We start from the raw sequence: 21,711 nt of genomic DNA, 5'->3' as shown, positions 1-21,711 counted from the left end.
CTAGTCCTGTAAGTTTGCTCCCAATGCATTCTGCTTCCACTGGGTCTTGCCCAAGAAACCTTTGCTATCTGAGACTCCAGGACTCAGGGTGTCAGTGGGTCCTGCACACTGGGCACCTCTGCTCTCCACCTAGACTCTACCCACCACCCTACTCAGATGGGTCTCACTCTGGAGTCACTATTCCCAAATTGCTCTTCCCAATTTTCCCAGTGGTCTTGCTGCCTGATGCTTTCCTAGCTGTCCCTCTTCTAGCTCTGCTCCAGTGACACCCCCAGACCAGCATGAAGCCCCTACCCCAAAAGCCCAGCAAGCAGCCACGTCCACCTGCTCTTCACACATGGCCACTGAAGAATGAGTGTTTATGGGCAGGCACCTTGCCTTCCCTGGGGGAAGGGCAGCTCCGTATGCCCTGCACAGCCAGCAGGGTCCTCCCCACCCTGCACCCAGCTGCTGCCCAGTGGAGGTGCTGTCCTTGGAGGCATCACCAAGGCAGGGCCTGGGTGCTCTGCAGACTCTAACAGGGCCTGTCCCTCCTGGCCTGGCCGTGTCTCAGGTGGACACATACTATGTGCACAGGGAGTCCAGGTGCGGGTGGTGCAGTGTGTTACACATGGGTGTGCATGCAACAGAGTGTATGCAGTGGGTGCACATGGACAGTGGATGAGTGTAACAGCAGGTGTGTATGCAGTGTGTGCAGTCAGTGCACGCACATGGTGTGTGTGTATATAGTGTGTGTGTATGCACTGTGTATGTGGTGGGTGCACTGGACAATAGATGTGACGTACACAGTGGTGTACATGTAGGGTAACATGTATACAGTGGAAACACGTAGGTAGATGTCCTTGCAGTTGGTGCAATGTAGTATGTGTGTATACAGTCAGTACACAGGTATGGTGGATGTGGATGTTCATGCAGCAGTGTCCGTACACAGTGGGTGTCTGCAATGTATGTGTACAGGTGGTATGCACACACCATGATGTGTGTGTGTAGAGTGTGGGCTAAGACAGTCCTGGGTCCTGGTGCCCAGGAGCTGCTGCAGCTATCATAAGGTGGGGGCTGTGCTGCGTGGGGAGGGTGTGGCTCTGGCAGATGAGGTGGGTAGTGAGCATGGGGAGCGGGTTCATTACAGGGCAGCCAGGCGGGGCAGATACCAAGGACCTCGGGCATAGAGAACAGCGCTTGACTCACAGGTGGCTGATGACCCTGAGGCCTGACACCTCCACAGGGCACAGCACAGCCCTTCTGCCCCCCACCAAGGCCCCTGCTGTTCTGGCACCGGGACTTGGTGGCCAGGCAGCAACCACTGAGCCGAGCTGCTGTAGTCCAGCACTACATTGACCTCCTCCCTCCCAGAGCAGTGAACAAATGACAGGAACCAGGATATAGGACCCAGTATGGGATAGAAGTCGCCCTACCAGTCACCCCTGGGGAGGGGGCTTCCCACTGAGACCCTCTGTAAATTCATTGACCAGAGGCCATGGAGGTACTGTGGTGTGATCCACAGAGGCCCCAGGTGGGTGCATGGCCTGTCCCCCTTCACAGGGGCACTGGGGCTCAGAGACAGTAAGGGACTCGCCCCAAAACACACACTTCAGCTCAGGTCTGTTTCACCCACCCCACACTCACACATGCAAGTGTATGCACGTGCTCAGCATGTGGCCCCTGTGCAGCTCACTGAGTGACACACAGAGACATCCTGCCAAAGTCACAGGAGTGACAGCTGGGGTTCGACATAAAACTGTCCCATTTACCTGGCAATGGGACCAGGGCCTGCTTGGTTTGACTAGGGTAGAAGATTCTGGAATCTGCGAGGGTTTGTGACTGCACAGGCCAAGCTGGAACTCTTCGAGACTCACTCTGCCATCACCATCTTGGTCCAGTTTGTGGAACAGGTCTTTGAGCTCCTGGACCAAATTCACTGCCCATCAGGCTCTGAGGGGCCCCACCCAGACTCTAGGCACCCTGTTGGGCTGGCTCCTGTCCCCACCCAACTTGAACTGACCAGCTGCTTTCCTGAGGTCCTCTGCCTCAGTTTCCCTCCCACCATGAGTGGGCACCCCTGGACTTCCTGACTACATTGTCCAGTGGGGACTGGAATCTGCTGGACACTGAGGGGTATGCAGTGGGCATGGCTGGCCCCTAGCTCAGAGTCCAGCAAAGGCACTGGGCAGCCTGGTCTCCACAGCCACCCAAGATCACACACGGGCCCAAGGCCACCTGTCTGGGCTGGTATAGAACTGGGTCATGCGGAGTAGGCCAGGGTCCACTCCAGGATCATGAGCGAAGGCATCACACCTGCCCAGCATGCTGTGGGGGTGGAGAAGAAGCCTGGGAGGCTGGGCCAGGCTGTCACAGAAGGGCCTGGAGTTTAGCTTCAGACAGAACAGGGAGCCATCCAGGTTTTGAGGCCAGAAAGTGACAACTGAACCTGTGCCTGCAGAGTAAAGGGATTTTCCAGACCAGCATGAAGCTGGGGACTCATGCATCACTGGGGGCACCCATGCCCTTACCTCCTTCTCGAGTCCGTGGAGCCCGATGCTCTGGCAGACCACAGCCAGCTCCTGCTCATCCAGGTGGCCACGACTGCCAACGCCCAGCTGCTCCCAGATGTCCTGAACCTGGCTCTCAGATGAGGCATACAAAGGGCTACAAGACTTCTGGGGGCTCCCAAAGACCTCAGAGCCCCAGGTTTGCAGCTGCCCTGGAGAAAGGGGGAGCCACAGTTAAACCCTGCTGAATGTGCATGGAATATTCAGCCATAAGAAGAAGGAAATCCCACCATTTGCAGCAGTAGGGAAGGACCTGGAGGATGTTATGAAACATTAGGCATAGAAGGATAAAGAACACACAGTCCCACTCGCAGTGGGATCTGAAGAATGCGGAACTATGGTGACAGAGGATGATGTGGGTTAGCAAGGCTGGGGTGGAAGCAAAGTTGCTTACTAGAGGATACAGAATGCTGCACTTAGGAGATGGTTAAGCTGAAGATGTATGCACAACATGCTGACCACAGTTAACCATGCAACAACTACATGGAATTTGCTCAGAGAGCAGATCTCAAGAGTTCTCACACACATACACACAAACTCACATGTGTGTACACTCACAAATACTTGCATATACACAGATACAACACACACATGTGTGCATACTTATATGCACAAATGTGCACACATGTGTGTACACACATCCATATACACATGTACACTCATGCACACATGTGCACACATACAGAAGGAACCATGTGAGATGGACATGTCAAATCACTTCAGTGTGTTCATTTATTAAATCAGCACGCTGTGCAGCTTAAATATCTGCAGATCTGTCTGTCAGTCACACCTCAGGAAAGCCGGGGAAACCAACAACAGTCAGGACTGTGCCCTGGGCAGAAGCATACGGATCCTGCCGATTTACTCTGAAACCACATGTGCCAGCGGACAGACAGGGACACATGGGTGTCAGAGGAGCCACCAAGAGGCTGTCTAGGTGGTGAGGAGATGAGGTCCACAGTCCAATCCTCCCCACTTCATGTTTGTAAGTTTTATACAGAATGTTTCCCCATGCTCCATGTGGGGCAAGCTCTTCCTGAGGGGGACCTATTAAAGCCAGAGCCTCAGAAACACACAGAGGCTCCGCTGAGACCAGCTTTTCCTGTTTCCTTTAGTTTCACAAATCAATCTTTCTTCCTTTTTTTTTTTTTTTTGCAGTGCTGGGGATCAAACCCAGGGCTTCACGCATACTAGGTAAGCACTCTAGCTATGTCCTCACCCCAAGACCAGCTTTTAAAAAATTTCATTTATTGAAACTTTCAGACCCATCCAGAGCAAGAGAGGAGCATGGCCAGCCTGGTGCACCCACCCTTGTCTCGGCAACATGAAGATGCGGGGCTGTGGTGTGAACTGCTTGCCCTCCAAGCTTAGCCAGAGGCTCAATGCCAGCCTCAGGCTGCATGGAAGGGCGAGGAACTTGGCCTGTGCCCAGCCTGCTATAGGGTCACATGGGCCCCTTGGCCCCATGGCATCTCCTTGGGGGTCATATAGGCCCCTCACCTTGACCAGCACCTCAGGGCTCCCGTCATCCCCTCCTACTTTGCTGCTGAGCTCCTCCACTCATTCTCCAGCTTCATACAAGCTCACAGTTTATTCTATGCCACCTTCTCCTTCTACACTATCTGCCACAGGTATTGGTCTGTCTCCTCAGTCAAACCTTAGGACTCTTAATATTTGCTTTTTATATCATGAAAATATAGGCAAATGCAAGATAACTGACATGAAAAAGAAGTCCTCTTCCCCCTAAGCCTCCATGCTCCTCCCTAGAGACAACGGCTGTAAAAATTTTTCCTGATTTCAGAAACATTTCTGTACCACAGGCGCCGTCCTCCTGTCCTGCTTACTCTGTGCACCCAGCCCCATCCCATTGACAGCCAAGTTTCTCCTTTCTGGGCTATACAAGGCTCTGAGGATCAGGGCCATGTCTCCCACTCTCCTGGGACCAGTAGGACCCTGGCAGGTGCCAAGGTGGCTCCTTCCCCCGCAGGGAGGCTATGCCCTGGCTCACTGTGGCAGGAAGGAGCACAGCTAAGAGCCTGGCCACACTCCCCAGTGGGGCCACATGGGAATGTAAGGACCACATTGCATCCTCAGCCAGAGGCCTCTTCTCCAGGATCAGGAGGCTGAGGACTGAGCAACAGTTTCTGGGGCCACATTCTGCCCAATGCCCAGCTCGTGGAGCAACCAGTCCCTGGCCAGAGGCAGAGGGCAGTGGGCAGCAAATATGAGGTCATGTGTTACCTTGGGCTTCGAACAGCTCATCCTGAGGTTCTCTAGGACTCTCAGCTTCCTCATTGGACTTGAGACTCTGGAACAACAGGGAAGGAAGTGAGTCCCCAATGGTGTCCTGGAACTGCAGCACCAGGGACAAACAGAATAGGGCATTTGGGCAGGACAGGGACAGCAGAAGACGCCCCCATGGGGCCTCACTAAGCAGCCCACAGTGCCTGTGAACCAACATCCTCTCAGACCAAAGGGGACTTGTGCTCAAGTTCCTCAACATAAACATAGCCACAAGGAGCTCACTGAGGACATGGCAAAGCCCAAGCCCCTGCTGCAAGGGGACCCATCTTCATAGCACCAGTGCTGCCACCATCCATAGGAGGCTGCACATCTCTGCCTTCTCCATGGCAACTCACCCACATTGGGTCAGCAAGCAAGCAGAGATGAAGCAGGTCCCTGAGTTCCCAAGGGCTCTGGGCACAGCACAGTGTGCAGGCGCCTGACACCACAGTGTCCTTTGCAAACTTGCACCCAAGGCCTCAGAGGGGCAGGGGCACTGAGAAATGCACAGTTTAGGTAAGAGCCTCACATTTCAGTGACTGAGCAAGCCGACCAGAGTCAAAGTCTGCTTCTGACCAAGTGCTGTGTGTCCCGATAATGGATTCTAGAACCAATGGCTGGGTGACCGAGATTGTCCCCTGCAAAGCTGGCACTAATTCTCAAGGGTCACAATCGAAGTTGCTGATACTTAACCCCATTTTTCTAATGTGTCAACTCAACTGACAATCCTGAAGGCAGCTTTCCCTGTACTCACAGTTTGGGACTCTAAGATGACTTAAGGCTTGGCGTTGGTGGTATGCATCTGTGACCCCAGCTATTCTGGAGGCTGAGGCAGGAAGATTATAAGTTCAAGGCCAATCTGAACAACTTAGTGAGAATCTCAAAATAAAAAAGGGTTGTGGATGTAGCTTAGTGCTCCTTGTGTGTAATCCCCAGTATCACAAAAAAGAAAAAAAAAGGAAAAGAAAGAAGAGATGGCTCAAGCAGCAGAACAGCACAATGAAGATGGAGCACAAGGCCAGGTGCCACCCACTCCACCTCTGTATCTGAGGCCCAAACTCACAAAGAGAATAAAAAGCAGGATCCTGGATTTGGTTGCCCAGGTGTAACAGGCCCCTGAAAAAAGAGCTCTGACATTCAAATATGTGTTTCTTTTTTCGCCTCAACACATCTCCAAGATACAAACACATCAGTGTGGGGCCAGGGCTCCTATAAAAGGCTCCCAGTGTGCCTGGATGTCAGAGTTCCTGTCACAGACAGTGGGACCCAGGGTCTCTGCGATCCTTTGAAAACAGTTCCAAGAGTCCATGGTTTGCTGAGGAGCTGCACACCTGCCCTATGGAATCTCTTTACTCGGGAGCATGAGGCCTGGCTGGTCTCCTGGCCATCCGAGACATCTGGGATGGGCTCTGCAGGCAGGAAGCAGCACTGTCAAGGCTCTGGGGGCCTGGGCCTGACTCTGCCAGGGCCTGGGACCTTCTATGCCTTTGAAGCAGATGGGACTGTGGGCATGGAGCATGAACATTCCTAACCTGAGGCCAAATCGCTGTCCGTAGCACATCACATTCACTCTTGTGATGTTATATAAAAGTCACCTTGCAGTGACAGGGAGGGAGGATCTCTGTGCGAATTCTCTACTGCCAGAGAACTGAAGGTGGGTCCCTGTGGCAGGACCACTCAAAGACAATCAAACCAAGAGGATTATAGGGAAATGTCATCCCCAACGTGGATCCAGGCTGCTGGTAACTTCAGCTGCCTGGAATGTCACTGCCCTCCCCCTAGCTCTGGTGACCATGTGCCATGGTGACAGAAGGAAGTGTTCCTTCCCCAGCCCCAGGCACCCTGGGGTGGGAAGTAATAGCCGACCCACCTCCACACTCTCCAGGGACATGGAGTGGTGGAGCTGGCTCTTCAGGCCAGCCCTTGCCTGCTGCTCTGGTCCACATCTGGCTTTGGTGGCAGAGGCCCTCTGCTCTGGCTGGCTCCAACGGCCGTACCACTTGGAGCCACTCACATATTTTGGTGGGACAGTATAGGAGGCAGCTGGAGAGAAAACAGGTGCAGGATCATGAAGTGCTCCAGGCCCACGTGTGTCAAGCCTGTCACACCCAGAAGAATGTGAAGATACGCAGTGCACAGCAGATCATCAAGGGTGTTAACTCAAGGGACCAGGGTTTCCCTGGCACCTCGGGGGAAATGAGGCGCCAAGACAAGAAGGTCCTTCCACTAAATTCCACCTACTGTTTACATTTTTTCAAGTATATTTTGCTTCTGTTTATGAAATGAAAAAATAAGCACAAAATGTAGCATTCTATCAAAGGAAAAACACTTGCAATAATCCAAGAACACACAGCTCCAGAGACCTAGAACTTCTCATGCTTCACCACAAGGACTAACAGAGGCCTGGAGGCCACAGGCCAGCAGGTTGGAGGGTCCAGGGCAGAAGCAGGCAGGGACACTGGTTTGGGATTTATAAGAATTCACTGAATCCACATTACTCTATCCCCACCTTCATCCTGCACATTTGGACAAATCTACAACGTGCTCATGGGTGGGCAAGGAGATGGTGGGGAGAACACAGAGGTCACTCATGGATCCAGAGGGAGGAAGCAACCAGACCAAGACAACTGGGGAGAAGGGCCCTTCCTCCATGTGTGCTCAGGTACAGCCATGTTGGGGGGGTGTCCTCTCCTCCCTGTCTGCTGTGGCTATCATGGGGAGTTTTTTCAGGCCCATGTAGTGCAGGGAAATAAAATCTCTGGATGCAGTGGAAGCTGCATTGCACATGGGAAGCCATGCTGGAGGAACCCAAGGGTGCTTATGACCCTGCACCACAGGACCTGCCAAAGACAGAACCCAGGCTCTGCTGCCTTTGATGGCCACGCCCTGGGGCTGAGGCCTGCACTAATACACCTGGGGATGGTGTGGCCACCAGTGTCTGCATCCTCTCCTTAGTCCCCTGGTCTGTACTGACCTCAAGGTGCTGTGCTACCTGGTATCCTCCTCATTCCCAGCCAGGCAGCTCTTCTCTGGAATGAGGAGTACCCAGGAGTGCAATGTCCTTCCCAGAATCAGCCACTTGGAGGAGAGCATCCACATGGCTCACCAGCTTGGGGACAAAGACTCAGAGCCAGCCAACAACATCCAAGGTGGCCATCATCCCCTCAGAACCACAGGGTTCCTCCCTCTGGGCGGAATGCATCCTAAGTCTCCTGGGCCCAGTATCTTTCCAGTAGGTCCTAAGCCAGTGCTCTGTCTACCACTCACTCACTACGCCCCCATAGCACACCTTCAGGCCAAAGTCCTGCACACCTGTGTGCCTTCTCCAGGAAAAGTGCCATAAAGTCCAAAAAGTGCATTTAGTTATATGTCCAATGATGGCCTTGAACAAGAGGAGAGTGATGGGGAGCAGGGCTGCTCTCCAAAATCCAGGGTACACGTCACACCACGAACCCTGCCCTACGTATCCAAAGCCCATTTCTCTGATTACCACGGTGGGCTGCTGGAAGAAGCAGCAAGATGGGAAACCCAAAGGAGGATGACATCATGACTGGAGCAGCAAGTGGGGCCTTAGCACAGAGCCCTCAGCTGCATGTACAGCAGGGTGAAAAGGGGGCTGGAGCAAGGTAGGGGAACAGGTGTGGGGATGAGCAGGTGGGTGAGCAGGACAGATGGGGTGCTGAACTAGACCCAGCCCTGCAGGGCATGGGCAGGGCAGGCTGAATCTGCGTGGATCTCTGTGGCTACAGTCCATAGCACTGGCTCAACCTTTCAGGCAGGGGACGGGTATCTGGAGTTGGACAGGGACTGTTTGCTTCTTTCGAAGAATGGAGAACGTGTTGCACAGATGGAGAGCTTGGAGCTCAGGGTGCTCATGGCATGCAGCAGGACTGCAGCGTCCCAGGCACAGATGCGGAACATGTCCCTGGAGCAGGGCCTCCCGCTCCCCAGGCACCTTGATGATGGGATCCCGTCCACACTCCTGTGAGTGAGAAGAACAAGCAGCCGCCTCACATTTTGGAGGGAAAGGTATGAGTCAGGACTGGGCCCTGAAAGTGTTGTGTGCACAGGGCTGGCTCAGGTCCAAGGTCCCCAACCCCAGGTCCCTACCACCAGGGAGTAGGCAGGAAGGGGCCACTGACACCCATGAGACAAGCAGGGTTCCAGCACAGCTGTGCACAGGGCCCAGGACTTTTAAATTGGAAAACATGCTTGAATCCTCCCACCAGTCACTCATTGAGGTCTGGACAAATCCTTTCTCCTGGAGCCTCAGGCTTCTCATTGAATAGCGAGGATGATAACGTGACAGGACTCGGTGAGGAGTGAGGATCTACATAGAACAGGAGCCAAGAGCTGGGCACCCAGATGATTCTCAGTATGGGTCCTCAGCCCCTTCCCTCCTCTCACCAGTGCTGTCCCACTGCTGGGCCCTCTCCCAACCTTCAGCAGGGCTGGATCTCGGCCCAGCCTGACTCTAACCTTATGGCTGCACAGCTGGCCCTGTCCCTGATCTGCAGCTGGCCCTGATACTGACCTGGGTCCCCCAGGGAAGTGCTGCCATCTCACTGCACACCAGCCATGCAGGACATTGTCTGGGACCTGTGACCAGTAAGTCCTGGACTGGGTCGTTGCACGCCCCAGCAGACCCTCCCTGTGCTCCCACCAAGCCCACTGCTCTCTGACATGTGTGACCAGGACCAGGAGGTGGCTGATCCCCGCCATCCATGCTGGCCAGTGCATCTCTTTCCCATCCACCCCTTCTTATAAGATTCCAACCAATTGTACAGCACAGTGACAAGCAGGTGTCAGAGGTCCTAGGTGGGTGGCCAGCTGCCTGCATCATGGAGGCCAGGGGGCTCCTCCCACACACCTACCACGTGACCCTCAGCACTCAGTGGCAGGCATGGTGCATGTCACCCTAAGACACTGCTTACAAACAGGAGATGAAGGGAAGAAAACCCAAACATCCAAGTCCACACACCCTGAAAGTGACAGGAAGCAGGGTTGGGATTCAGTTTTCAGAACTGGAGGTTTTACTCCAAAAGGCAACAGAGAAGTAAGGCAGAGAAGGTAAGCTGAGAGGAGGGCATTCTCTTACCTGACTGCAAAGAACCAGCTTCTTCACTGATGGGGTTGCCACCAGCCTTGGAGGACAGCACTGTCACAAGCCCTTCCTTAAACTCCTCAAAGTTGACCTGCACAGGGTTAAGGAGAGGAGACACTGTGACTGCCAGCAGAGCCATGCTCTGGGCTCCTCTCAGATGGAAAATATCTGACTGCTCCCCTAGGTGGAGAACATTTCTCTCAGTTTTCCAAATATGTGCTTAAGGCTGTTTGCAACAGAAGAGTAAGAAAGGTAAAACTGAGCCACAATCCCACCACCAAATAAACACTTTTATAAAGCAGATCCAGCAACACAATTAGAAAAAAAAACAAAAAACAGGCAGTGGCACAGCCCTATAGTCTGAGGGGGCTGAGGCAGGAAAAGTGCTTGGAGACCAGGAGGAGTTCCAGGCCAACCTGGGGAATACAGGGAGACCTGTCTCTAAAAATAAGAAAAATTTTCAAAAGAAAATAACCAGTAGGGCCGGGGATTTAGCTCAGTGGTTTTGCTGCCTGCTGAGCAAGCACAAGGACCAGAGTTCAATCCCTGGTACCAAAAAAAAAAAAAAAAAAAAAATAACCAGTGCAGAAAAAGGGAAACTGATGGTCATAAGACATTAATACTCATAAAGCAAATATCCATGGTATCACGACCCCAGTAGAAACAGAATGGTGCCAGCTCCTTGGAAGGCTCTGCTCCCGGGTTCCTTCCTGCCAATACCATATGTAATAGTAATGTACGTCCTTGCTTTTCTGCTTTTCTGCACCTAACCTGCATGCATCCCTAAAACACAGGGTTTAGTTTTCCTTCAATGGACTCACAGGCATATGTTCTTTTAGGTCTTGCCCCTTTGACTTGACCCTGCTTCTGTAATGCGTGGCCTTGAGGCTGTGCATGGCGTAATTCATCCATCACTGATGCACAGCACTTCACTGTGCACTGGGATGACAACCAATCTAGGTCCTGCTGTCTCCAGTGTCTGCTTATTAAAAACAAAATGCTTTGAACACTGTCCCATATGTTTCCTGTGGGGTTTCTCCACAGGCCAGACCTAAGAACTCCGCGGTCACTTTTTAATCTTAAAGTCCCACTTTCTCATATCAAAAACCACCTGGCTTTCTTTAGGTTAGTATTTACATGGTGTATCTTTTGTCAAACTTTTAGTCTTGGGCTGGGTATTTAGCTCAGTGGTGCTGCACCTGCCTTGCAAGTACAAGGTCCTGAATTCGATCCTCAGTACCAAAAAAAAAAAGAATTGTATCAAACTTTTAGTCTCAATTATGTACATCCTAATGTACATTGCCTCTTATGAACAGTAGTTAGATTTTTCTAATCTGACAATCTTTATCAATTAACTGAAGTATTTAGTCTGTTTACATTTAATTTAACTACTGATATATTTGGATTTAAATTTAATATTTACTACTTTCAATGTGACATTTTTTTTTTCATTAAGTGTATTGGTACATTTTAGGTATACAATATGATGACATTCATCATGGGGAATTTGTACCTTCACATGATATATGTTGGTTTTTATTTTTTTCCCCATTCCCCTGCCCTCCCTTCAGCCCTTTCACCCCTTCTCATTTACAAAGATTTTGTTTCCACTTTTGCTTTTCTCATATTTTTTCCTTTCTCTTCTTTCCTTTCCCCTACCCCTTCTGGGTTTTTTTCTTCCTCTTCTTCCTCTTCCTCCTCCTCTTCTTCTTCTCTTTTTGGATTTACTGTATTTTAGGACTTCATTTTTCTCTTTGTTAAATTAGTTGTATGAAGTCTATTTTCATTTTCTTACTGCTTCTCCTAAAAATATGTATCCTTAGCTTATCAAATTTACTATTAATCAATACTTTCACCCTCTTTTCTTTATTTTGGTACTGGGGATTGAACTCATGACCTTGCACTTTCAAGGTAGGCGGTGACACCACTGAGATAAATCTCCAGCCCTTTCACCTTCTTCTATAATACAAAGCCTGTGTAATGTTTTACCTCCCTTTGCTACATTCCTAACTTTTAAACTTTTATTATCCATTTTAACTCTTTATATTTTTTGCCCCTACAAAATATCATTTTAATTTTATATAGTTAATGTTAATTTAGAATTGTCCACATATTAACCAGTAGGTTTTTCATTTCTTCCTGCAATTCTGATCTTCTAACTACGATAATTTTCCATCTATTTAAAGTACATCCTCTGGAAATTCATTTTTTTTGCATATACTGGTGGGAAACTCTTCTAGTTGTTTCAAATGTTTTAATTTCACCTGTAATCTTTTCAGCAGAACATAATTTATAGCTTACAATAATAATTCATTCTTCTAGAATAGTGGAAGTGACTCTATGTTCACTTAAAGAGAATGGATGAACAATGACACAGTCATGCAATGCAACATGACAACGCACCAACCATGCAGATACAGAGATGTGAATGTGGCTCACAGACATCACCTGGTGCACAAGAAACCAGAGTATGCTGGTGTGCATGTCAGAAACAGAATCCACAGGCCTACCATGCTGGTGATGGGATGATGGGAGGCTTTGGTGACAGCAAGACCTAGAAGGCTTAAGGAGGGAGTTGGGTGCTGGTCACACAGGTGTGCTCTGCTGGGAGCACTCACTGTGCTGCACATTTTGCCGTGCTCTTTTCTCCATGCTAATAAAGTTCCACAGGAGGAAGCAGACAGGAAGGTTTCCAGGCCAACATCATGGTAGTGCTGGAATGGCAGGCTTGGGGCTGCAGGCTCTGCTGTCTCTGTGATGACCAACTGCCACTGTTCCTAGTCCTCTGTCTAGAACAAGTATGCATCGCTCCCTGACCTGAACTCACATGCACTTGGGGCAGGAGCTGCCTGCTATACTTTATGTGGTCACCTTGATAGTCTCCTGCTGCTGAATCTCTTTTCCCACCATAAGCTCTTCCATGGCTTTGCCGTTGGAAGGTATCTGTGCTGAGTGTGGGTATAGGTCAGCTGTTACCTTCTCTTTTGTTTTGTTTTTTTGAAACAGGGTTTCACTACGTAGTTCAGACTGGCCTTGAACGCTGAGTGATTCTGCTGCTTCAGCCTCCCTAGTGTTGGGGTTACAGGAATGTGCCACTACACCTAGCTGGTTATCTTCTTTTAGTAAACAGGACTCTGGCTTCCCCTGGTGGTTGCTGTATTTGGTTGCTACTTTGGAATACTTTTAAGATTGGGGATAAGGTTCTGTCTTCAAGAGTGGGCACATGTTTGCCTTTGCCATGTGCAGGACTGCCTGATCTAACCAAGAGGCCTGAGGGTTTGCACCCCCCGTGTGGGCACAGGCAACATGGTGGCTGACTGACCTGCAGTTAGTCTCTGTCCAACAGGTGTTCCATTAGGATTCTTCAAAAACATGGGACTGGTCCACCAGACTTACTACCTTGGATGAGCCTGGTTTTCATATCTTCTTCCTTGGCCTTTTGAGTCCCCCAGGACCACAGATCAATCTCACACTAGCTTATGGTGATAAAATATTCTTAAGACAAACATGGTTTTGTACGTTGAGCTCACCAGGTATCTGATTTACCATACATCTTTGGACTGGTAATTTCTCTCTAGTGTTTCTCCCTTCTGTTTTTGAGATTTTTGTTTTTATTATTTTATTTACCTTTTTTAGTAGCCTCTGTGAAAAGTAAGCTTGAGTTTGCTGATCTGCCACTATTGAAATGCTGGAAGTTTCTCCATTTTGGGGAGGGGGGTTGTGTAGAATTTCCAACATTTGGATCTACCAGAATTCACTTAACCAACCCCACAATGACTGGCTGCTCCGGTCTTCAGTGCCAGTATGAATGACCTTGCACACATGAAGGTGGAAATGTGTGTCATCTGTGCATCCTCAGCACCTGGGGGTGCCCAGCACATGAGTGCTCAGCAAACACCAGCAGAGCATACAGATACACAATGAAAGGGCAGCGCCGCTTGATCTGATCAGTTTCTCCTGTGTCTCTGGTAGTAACTATCAGTTTCTTCTATCCACCAAACAGCAATGGGATGTGTGTCCCTGTCTGATGTTGCCTTAGCTTGACCCATTTTGACTGTGTTTGTTTCCTGGGTCTTGTCCTTCACAGCCCCTAAGACAGGAAACAGCCTCATGGCATTCTGGGAGGTGGCCACCACTGCATCTCCGTGTGACCTGAGATTTATTTTTGCAAAACAAAGGGGGAGGACCATGATCAACAGTCACTTTCAACTTAGGGTTAGAGTTAATTATCCACCCTAAGTATTGTGAATAACACTATGTTATGAATCACTTTTTAAAGAGATTAATTATCTGTCTAAATTTAAAATTCCTGAGATTAAGGTCCTCACCACTGTTATAATAGAAACAAGATGACATAATGTAAAATATACATGGAAATCCCCATAAAAGTCACAAGGATTTTCACCCTATGAACTTTGCAACTTGAAACCAGACCTTGATAATGTTTCTTTAAGATAATACAGGAGCTAAAAACAAGCATAACTCTATTGATTTCAAAAATTACCTTGTTAATACTGTTCTTCATTTGTGTAACTGGATTTCTGTATTCATGACTACCATTTGCATGTACATCAGTCCCTATGAGGAAACTGGACATATGGTTTCTAAATTGAAAGCTGGTCCTCCTCCTTGATGAAGGTGTGGTCCAGGATCCAGAGCACCTTCCTAGAGGACTTTGAGTCTCCCAGTGTTCACCCTCACCCAGCACAGATGAAATTATAGGCAGCCGGAACGTGGGCATTTTTCATTCTTGCAATTGTAGCTTGTACTTCTTTTGTCCAATGTTTGATGAACTGCAAGCTGTGAAATTTTCAAAGCCAATCTGCCTGCAAGGTACTTTGAAATTTTGTCTCTGAATGGTTTATCAGCATGTGAATTGCTCCTAGATCCAACCCTATAACCACACACTATCCCCTATACCAAACATTTTCCCCATCTCACTCCAGGATAATCACGAAAACACCAGGACAAATAAAGCACACAAGCCTATGTAAGTTCCTTTAAAAAGTAACTTTCAAAAAATTTCCTAGAGTGTAGGATTTCTTTTTTAAAAAAATTTTAAGTGTAGTATTTATTAGAGTTTATAAATGTAAGCATTATAATCAAGACAGAATATTTCTATTATATAAACAACTTTCCTCAGGATGTAGGATTTTCATAACATGAAAACAGTACATTTGCTAACAAATTTTGTTTGATGAGTATCTTCAAGCGACATTTACCAAGTGTCCACAATAGATGTATTAGTCACTTTGCCATTGCTGAGACAGAATATCTGACCTACACAACTATAAGGAGGAAAGGTTTATTTTGGATCAGTGTTTCAGAGGTTTCAGTCTGCCCCTTTTCAACTTGACACCCAAATACATTTTACTTTCCAAATAGAGACACTAGCAAGGTCATAATTCCACCACCATGATGTAACTATCCTGCATACAACGGAAAACACACTAATACTTTCCTCAAAATCTCAATAGTCCCAGAACTGCTCTGAAGGTGAAGTCTAAAATTTCCTCTGAGACTCAAGGCAAACTCTTAGCTATGAACCCCTGTAAAATTCAAAAAGCAAGTTATGTGTTCCCAAGTTACAAGAGCACATGGTAAACAATCCTATTCCAAAAGGGAGGAACAGGAAAATAGAGGGGAAATGACCAAAGCACGACTGAAACCCATCAGTGAAAACATTAAATCCTGTAGCTCCATATCCAGCATCTGTGGCACATGGTGGTGAGACATGAGTTCCAGAGGGCTTTGGCAACTCTGCCCTTATGGCCTTGGCAGTTGCAGCAGCCCACATGACTGCTCTCTTGGGCAGGTTCTGCTCATTGCCTACAGCATTCCTCAGCAGACATGCTATGTTCCTGGCATATCCACCTTCCTGGGGTCTCCCCTGGAACTTTACCTTCACTCTTACAGCATCATGCACTGGCCTCTCAGGGGCTCATGGGAGGGACTTTGGACCTGTAACACACTGTCTAGCCTTGCAAACATTCCTTTGAAATTTGATTGGAAATCTTAGTGACCCTATAACTTTTGCATCTGTGTACCTCAAAAACCAGCTTAACATGAACAACACCAAGGTTTGCAACCAGTGCGAACAGTAGCCAGGCCCACTTGGACTGTGGATACAGTGGCCTGTGAGTACCTGGATGGCTGAGCATGATGAAATGAATCCAGAGACATAGAAAGGTGGGAACAGGAGGCCCAGGACCTCTCTTCTAAAAGGAAAGGTTTATACATTTTTTTTTTTTTCGGTACCGGGGATCGAACTCAGGTCCTTGCACTTGCAAGGCAGGCGACAGAACCACCGAGCTAAATCCCCAGCCCAGGTTTATACTTTTGAGTCCTTGAGCCTGAGATGGTTGGATCTTGTTGATGGCTGAGATGCCCTAAAAGAATCTTCCTTATTCCAGTGCAAAGTATTTGTCTTTTATTTTTATAGGTAATAAAAAAGCTTTAATTGGAAAGTTAGAGGGAAAATAGGAAAGGACTCCAACTTAGGTAGCTGAAGAGTACACTGTGCTATAGGGGTCTAGATTGACCCAATGCAAAGATGGGAAGCCAGCTGGTGGGCTGGGGTCTGGTTGATCATTATCTTGGTCTTGGTGTCATAGTTCTGGAATCTTTGTAGAAGAGGGATGGTTACATTCCCACGGAAAGGACTGTCTGTCTGCAGTGGTCTCAGTCATGTGAGGCTCTGCCTTTCCTGGAATCCAGATGATCACAGGTTCAAGACAATGGCTGGAGGCTTCTGAGTGTAGCTGAATGTCCCTGTAAACCCCTCATCTTGTGTCCTCAGTCTTGAATGGGATGAGACCATGAGAATTCAAGGATATTCAGCCCTGTTCAGCCAGATACTGAATGACCAATATGCCCTATGTAGAGTTGAGAAGAGATATGACCCAGGATTTACAGTGACAAGGACATAAATGAAGGTCAAGCTTTGTTCTTCTTTTAGTTACCTATTGGGCATCTGTAGGCCAAATGAAGAGGCATGGTTCACAGTAAAAATGGCTTTTAAGTTCCTGATTAACCCAGAAAAAACACAAATCATTCTGTTAATGAGTAGCAGGTAAGCAAGGGCTCAGGATTTTGCCTGACCCCGACCTCTATGGCAGTCCCTGACTATGTCATGACAGTGTTGCACTCCTGAAATGGCTTCATTTTAATAGCACTGATCTCTGCAGCAATCACACTATCTTGGCCCCAACTTTACATGTGCTTCTTCTCTGGCTAAAATTTAAATTTTTCAAATCATTCGCTCTGGTTTTTGCTCCTGATTTTTACTAAAAACCTGGGTAAAAGTAGCTAATAATACCCATGCCACAGCCTAAACACTGTGCTGCCCTGAAATTTACTCCACCAGATCAAATAGTCCATTGCCCTTAAGCTTAGCCTCAGACAAAATTTTATAGCATGGATAAAATGTAGAGAAGTTCTTTGCCATAAATATAACTTCCATAGCCTCTAGTCAAATTCCCAATACAATCTTCATTCCTATCTGAAACCTCAAGAAGAGACTTTACTGTACTATACAGTACTGTACTGTACTGATACTGTGTTCCCACCAGAATTTCCCATCAAGCTCTGCTTACAGCATTCTAGGGATTCTAGCCTGCATCTGCAAACATTCCAAACTTCTCCTGCAAACAATTTCCAAAGGCTTTTGAATCACATGATTAGGTATGATCACATGATCAGCAATGGACCCACTTCTCCAGTAACAATTTTCTATATCAGTCAGCTTTTCCATTACTGGGAGAAAATACCTGACATACACAACTTAGAGGAAGAAGTTTATTTTGGCTCATTGTTTCAGATCATCATAAGCTGGCTCCAAGGGAGAAACATCATGGGATGAGGGCATGGTAGAGGAAAGCTCATCAACTCATACCATCCAGGAAGCAGAGCTAAAATGGAAGAGCTACAGAGGAAGGGACAGGGACTAGATATATTCCCGAAGGTCATGCCCAAGTGATCCACCTAGAGGTGTGCTTTACTAATCTCCTAGGTGTCTCTCAAGCCAATCAAGTTTACAACCAAGATCCACTCTCACAAGAGCTAACAACAAAACCTAGTGATATGTGAACAGAGGCTGATACCCACCCTGGCAATGTGGTCATCTCCAAGCAGAGTCTGCAGGAGGGCAGGCAGTTGCTTCTCCAGGTGGAGCTTCCGGCAGAGTTCAGTCAGCTCCTCCTGATCCAGAAAGCCTGTGCCTGTGCTGTCACAACTGTTGTAGACATCCTTGAGCTGTGAGATATAGTGATTATCTTCTTCATCCATCCCATAGCAGGGTGGCCTTGGCAGGGGACAAGAAAAACATTAGGACAAATTTCTTGCCACTGCACACATGTTCCTGCACTACTGGGCAAGCGCGAGTGCAGAGCTGGCAAATGAGAAGAGATAAATGGAGTCTCTCCAGGTCCGGTATGCTGGGGGACCATGGCCCTCTCTGCAGGAGAGGCAGAGCATGCTGGCAGGGACAGCAAGGATGAGCAGTCCTTCGACATCAGTCACAAGAACCAAATGTCTCTGTTGTGTTAAAATCTATTATTCAATAACTTGAAAACAGAGATAAAGATGAAGGGAAGGGATAGGAAAGGGAGATAAATACAAAGAGCATTAAAATCATACAAATTTCTATCACCTATAAAAACTAGTATTAATATTTTTGGCACATCTACATTCTAAACTTTTTGTATAAATCTGTCAATGCGGTTTTTCCTTACAAATTCAAGTATTTACTTATAAATACAAAATAAGTAGTAAAAACTTTACTATATTTCAATAAATAAAATTGCTTATCAGAAAAGATGGAAACTTCAATAAATATATACAGAATATTAATAAATCCAAAAGAAGAAAATTATCTAATTAATAACCACCTAAAAGTGTTCAGATTAAAACAAAGAAATACTATTTATTGTAAATTATTTAGACTAAAAACCTGCAGTCCTAACAAGTAATCATAAGAAGAGAATCTCCCACCTCACCGTAGGAAGGACAACCACAAACACTGAGGGAAGTCATAGTGTCAATATATCAAGAAATTTTAGGGCCGGGGATTTAGCTCAGTGGTTTGGCCGCCTGCTTTGCAAGTGCAAGGACCCGAGTTCAATCCCCGGTACCAAAAACAAAACAAAACAAAACAACAACAACAAAAAGAAATTTTATTCAGTACCCTGGGAAGCTGAGGCAGGAGGATCACAGCCTGGGCAACTTATAGACTTAGTGAGATACTATTTCAAAATAAAAAATAAAAAGAGGGCTGGGAATGTAGGTTGGAGTGGAGGCACTGGGTTCAATACTAGTACCTCAAAATAATAATAATAATAATAATAATAACAACAACAACAACAACAACAGTGGGATAATTCACAAATGTGAAACAATAAAGCAACAACTGTTATAAGTAGGGCCCACTACAATAACGCTGATTTAATACAGATGTACGATTAAGGTGCAGGTGGGATGGTTGCATTGCCATCACCTTGCAAGGCAGGGAGGTGAGTCAAAACTCTGAGGAACTGGATGAAATATTACATGGTTTATTTTATTTATTTTTATTTTTCTCTGAAATGAATTACAATAAAATATGCTTCCCAGAGTTCCTTCAGTTTGCAGCTTCCCTTGGGTAAGGAATCCTTGACCCCCAGCCATGGCATGGGTGGTGAGAGGCCCCTGGGTATCCCCAGAAGGAAGCCAAGATCCTGGCAGCCACCTGTGGTTTCTGACTGTGGTATACCTGCCAGTGGGGCCTCCACTTCCAGATACGATGCAGCCAACTCCTAGGGTGCTTCGTGGGGCTGGCAGAAACCTGGAGCACAGCAGTGGTGACAGATATGTGCTGGGCTAGGGACTCTCAGGGCTACTGTATAATAGAAAGTCCCTCCCACTGGAAAGTCTGGTCAAATCATGAATACAACCTTTCAGTGACAGTCACCAAAATGTATCTGAAGCAGCCTGGGTGGTGATGGTGTCAGCCAGAGAATGGCCACATTCCTGCTCCCAGGGTCAGTGGAGAGGCCAAGGATCAGGTGCCTGTGACTCATTGGACTCTTTCTGACCATGCAGGGGAGCTCCAAATCAATGCAGACACTGCCCGTGCCATTCCACAGCTGGGGAGCTGGTGTCCCTGCCCCAGCCCTTGCTGTGAGGTCTGGGGACCCCTGCATGGCCATCAGCCGCTTGACTCTGGCTGGTTACAGCTTCTGTGACCCAGCTTCCCACTACCACCATGGTAACTAGAATACCTTGCTGGTCACTGGGGACCAAAGCAACTCCTTGGCGGCCTCTGGGAACCACAAGACCTCACAAGACCTTCAGGCAGTTACTCCGGATGCAGCTACAGAGCATGCCAGGTGCTTCCTGCATGGAAGCCACTGCCAATTCTACTGCTTACTGTGGTGCTGCCACTAATAACCTCACGAGGCCTGTTCCCACCCACAGGGTGGGATCCTATTTCCAGAAGTGTCATCTGGCCTGTTCTCTGCCCTCCTGAGAAGAGCAGTCAGCTGAACAGAAAGGACAGGAACCCTGCATCTTCTGTTTAGACTCCCTAAGGTTGAGAATACCACCACATCCCTCAGCCTTCCCCTCCAGACGCGGGGACGAAGCAAGGAAACAGTGGGGCCTCCCTGGCCCTGAGCAGGAGCTCTGCCTGTCTCCCCCCAGCCCTGCTGGCACCCAGCCTCTGTAGGTGCCCAAGTGTAGCCTCAAACAGAGCTCTCCATCATAAATAACAAACACACCACTTACCAGGGCAGTCCAGAGGCCTCTTTGGTTTCTTCTTCATTGAAACTGAATTATTTATTTAATGATCCTCAGGAGTCCACATGTGCAAAATGTGTGCACATCAAACCACCCGAAAACCTGGCCGGCCTGCGGCAGCCAACCACAGAGTTGGGGACAGTATTCCAGACAGAGAGCAACTCTTGGTTTCTCACAGTTGTATTTTTTTGAATTTGAAATGAGTAGAATCTCAATAGTTCTGATGCCAGAAAGCTTAAGCTAAAATTCAAGCATAAATGTTGCTGCAAAGGTGAAGCAAAATCCTGTTTTCATTCTATCTCCAAAGACTCTGAACATTGCCAGAGAGACAGACATCCTTGGCCACCACTCTGCAGGACAGAGCATCCCTCTGGAGAGGGAGGAGCAAGGTATTGGTTTGCACTTAATTTATGCACAGTGCTGAAGGAATTTAATCTGCCCGGGGGAATCCACCAGGGACCCAGAACACCCCTGCAACAGGAAGCAGTTCCAGACCAGCCCCTCTGCAAGTCGGCTAACCCTGCATAGAGTGGTAGCCTTCAAAATAAGATAACTGCATTCCTGAGTGGGAGAGCGTTACACCCCCAATAAAATACTGAGGCCACTTTTAGGTTCCATCTGAGCAGCTGGCAGCGCCACTACTAACGGTCTCGTGCCCCGCGCAGTCTACTTTCATACCTCAGCAGTTCTGAGCCACCAGAATTCATTTTGGCATTGTTTTCTTGGCTTTTTCTTGTTTTCCAAAATGTATGCTATTTGCTTACTTTTGCTTCCACAGGAACTGAATATCTCAGCAATAAAGTTCCTTTTTTTTCTTTTTTGTGGTGGTGAGCATGAAACCCAGCACCTCACATATTCAAGGCTAGCACTTACCACTGAGCTGCACCCCAGGCCTGAAAGCTCCCTTTTGTGTCAAATAAAGTTTAAGAAGCTCTCTTTTTTATTGTTCCAGTTCCAACAATATAAAAATAGGCTGATACCTCATTTAATTATTACTTACAA

The 21,711-nt window shown here is 47.8% G+C and overlaps 1 protein-coding gene across 1 annotated transcript in view; it reads right to left on the bottom strand.

Annotated features, from left to right (window-relative positions):
- The window catches only part of Ninl (ninein like), a 97,110-nt gene that overhangs the window by 33,103 nt on the left and 42,296 nt on the right, over positions 1–21,711 (bottom strand). Inside the window, exons 2-7 of the mRNA XM_087188598.1 lie at positions 18,043–18,238; positions 9,931–10,027; positions 6,703–6,875; positions 4,791–4,857; positions 2,511–2,701; positions 1,752–1,904 (exon numbers count right to left, since the gene is read on the bottom strand). Coding sequence (XP_087044724.1) covers positions 1,752–1,904; positions 2,511–2,701; positions 4,791–4,857; positions 6,703–6,875; positions 9,931–10,027; positions 18,043–18,222 — 861 coding nt within the window. The 5' untranslated portion in view covers positions 18,223–18,238. The remainder of the gene's footprint in view (positions 1–1,751; positions 1,905–2,510; positions 2,702–4,790; positions 4,858–6,702; positions 6,876–9,930; positions 10,028–18,042; positions 18,239–21,711) is intronic.

This window comes from Heterocephalus glaber, unplaced genomic scaffold (genome assembly GCF_053883595.1).
Source record: "Heterocephalus glaber isolate CG9 unplaced genomic scaffold, H.glaber_assembly_v1.0 deba00001532, whole genome shotgun sequence".
NCBI classification, from domain to species: Eukaryota; Metazoa; Chordata; class Mammalia; order Rodentia; family Bathyergidae; genus Heterocephalus; species Heterocephalus glaber.
This window is presented reverse-complemented; position numbering and strand designations above follow the sequence as displayed.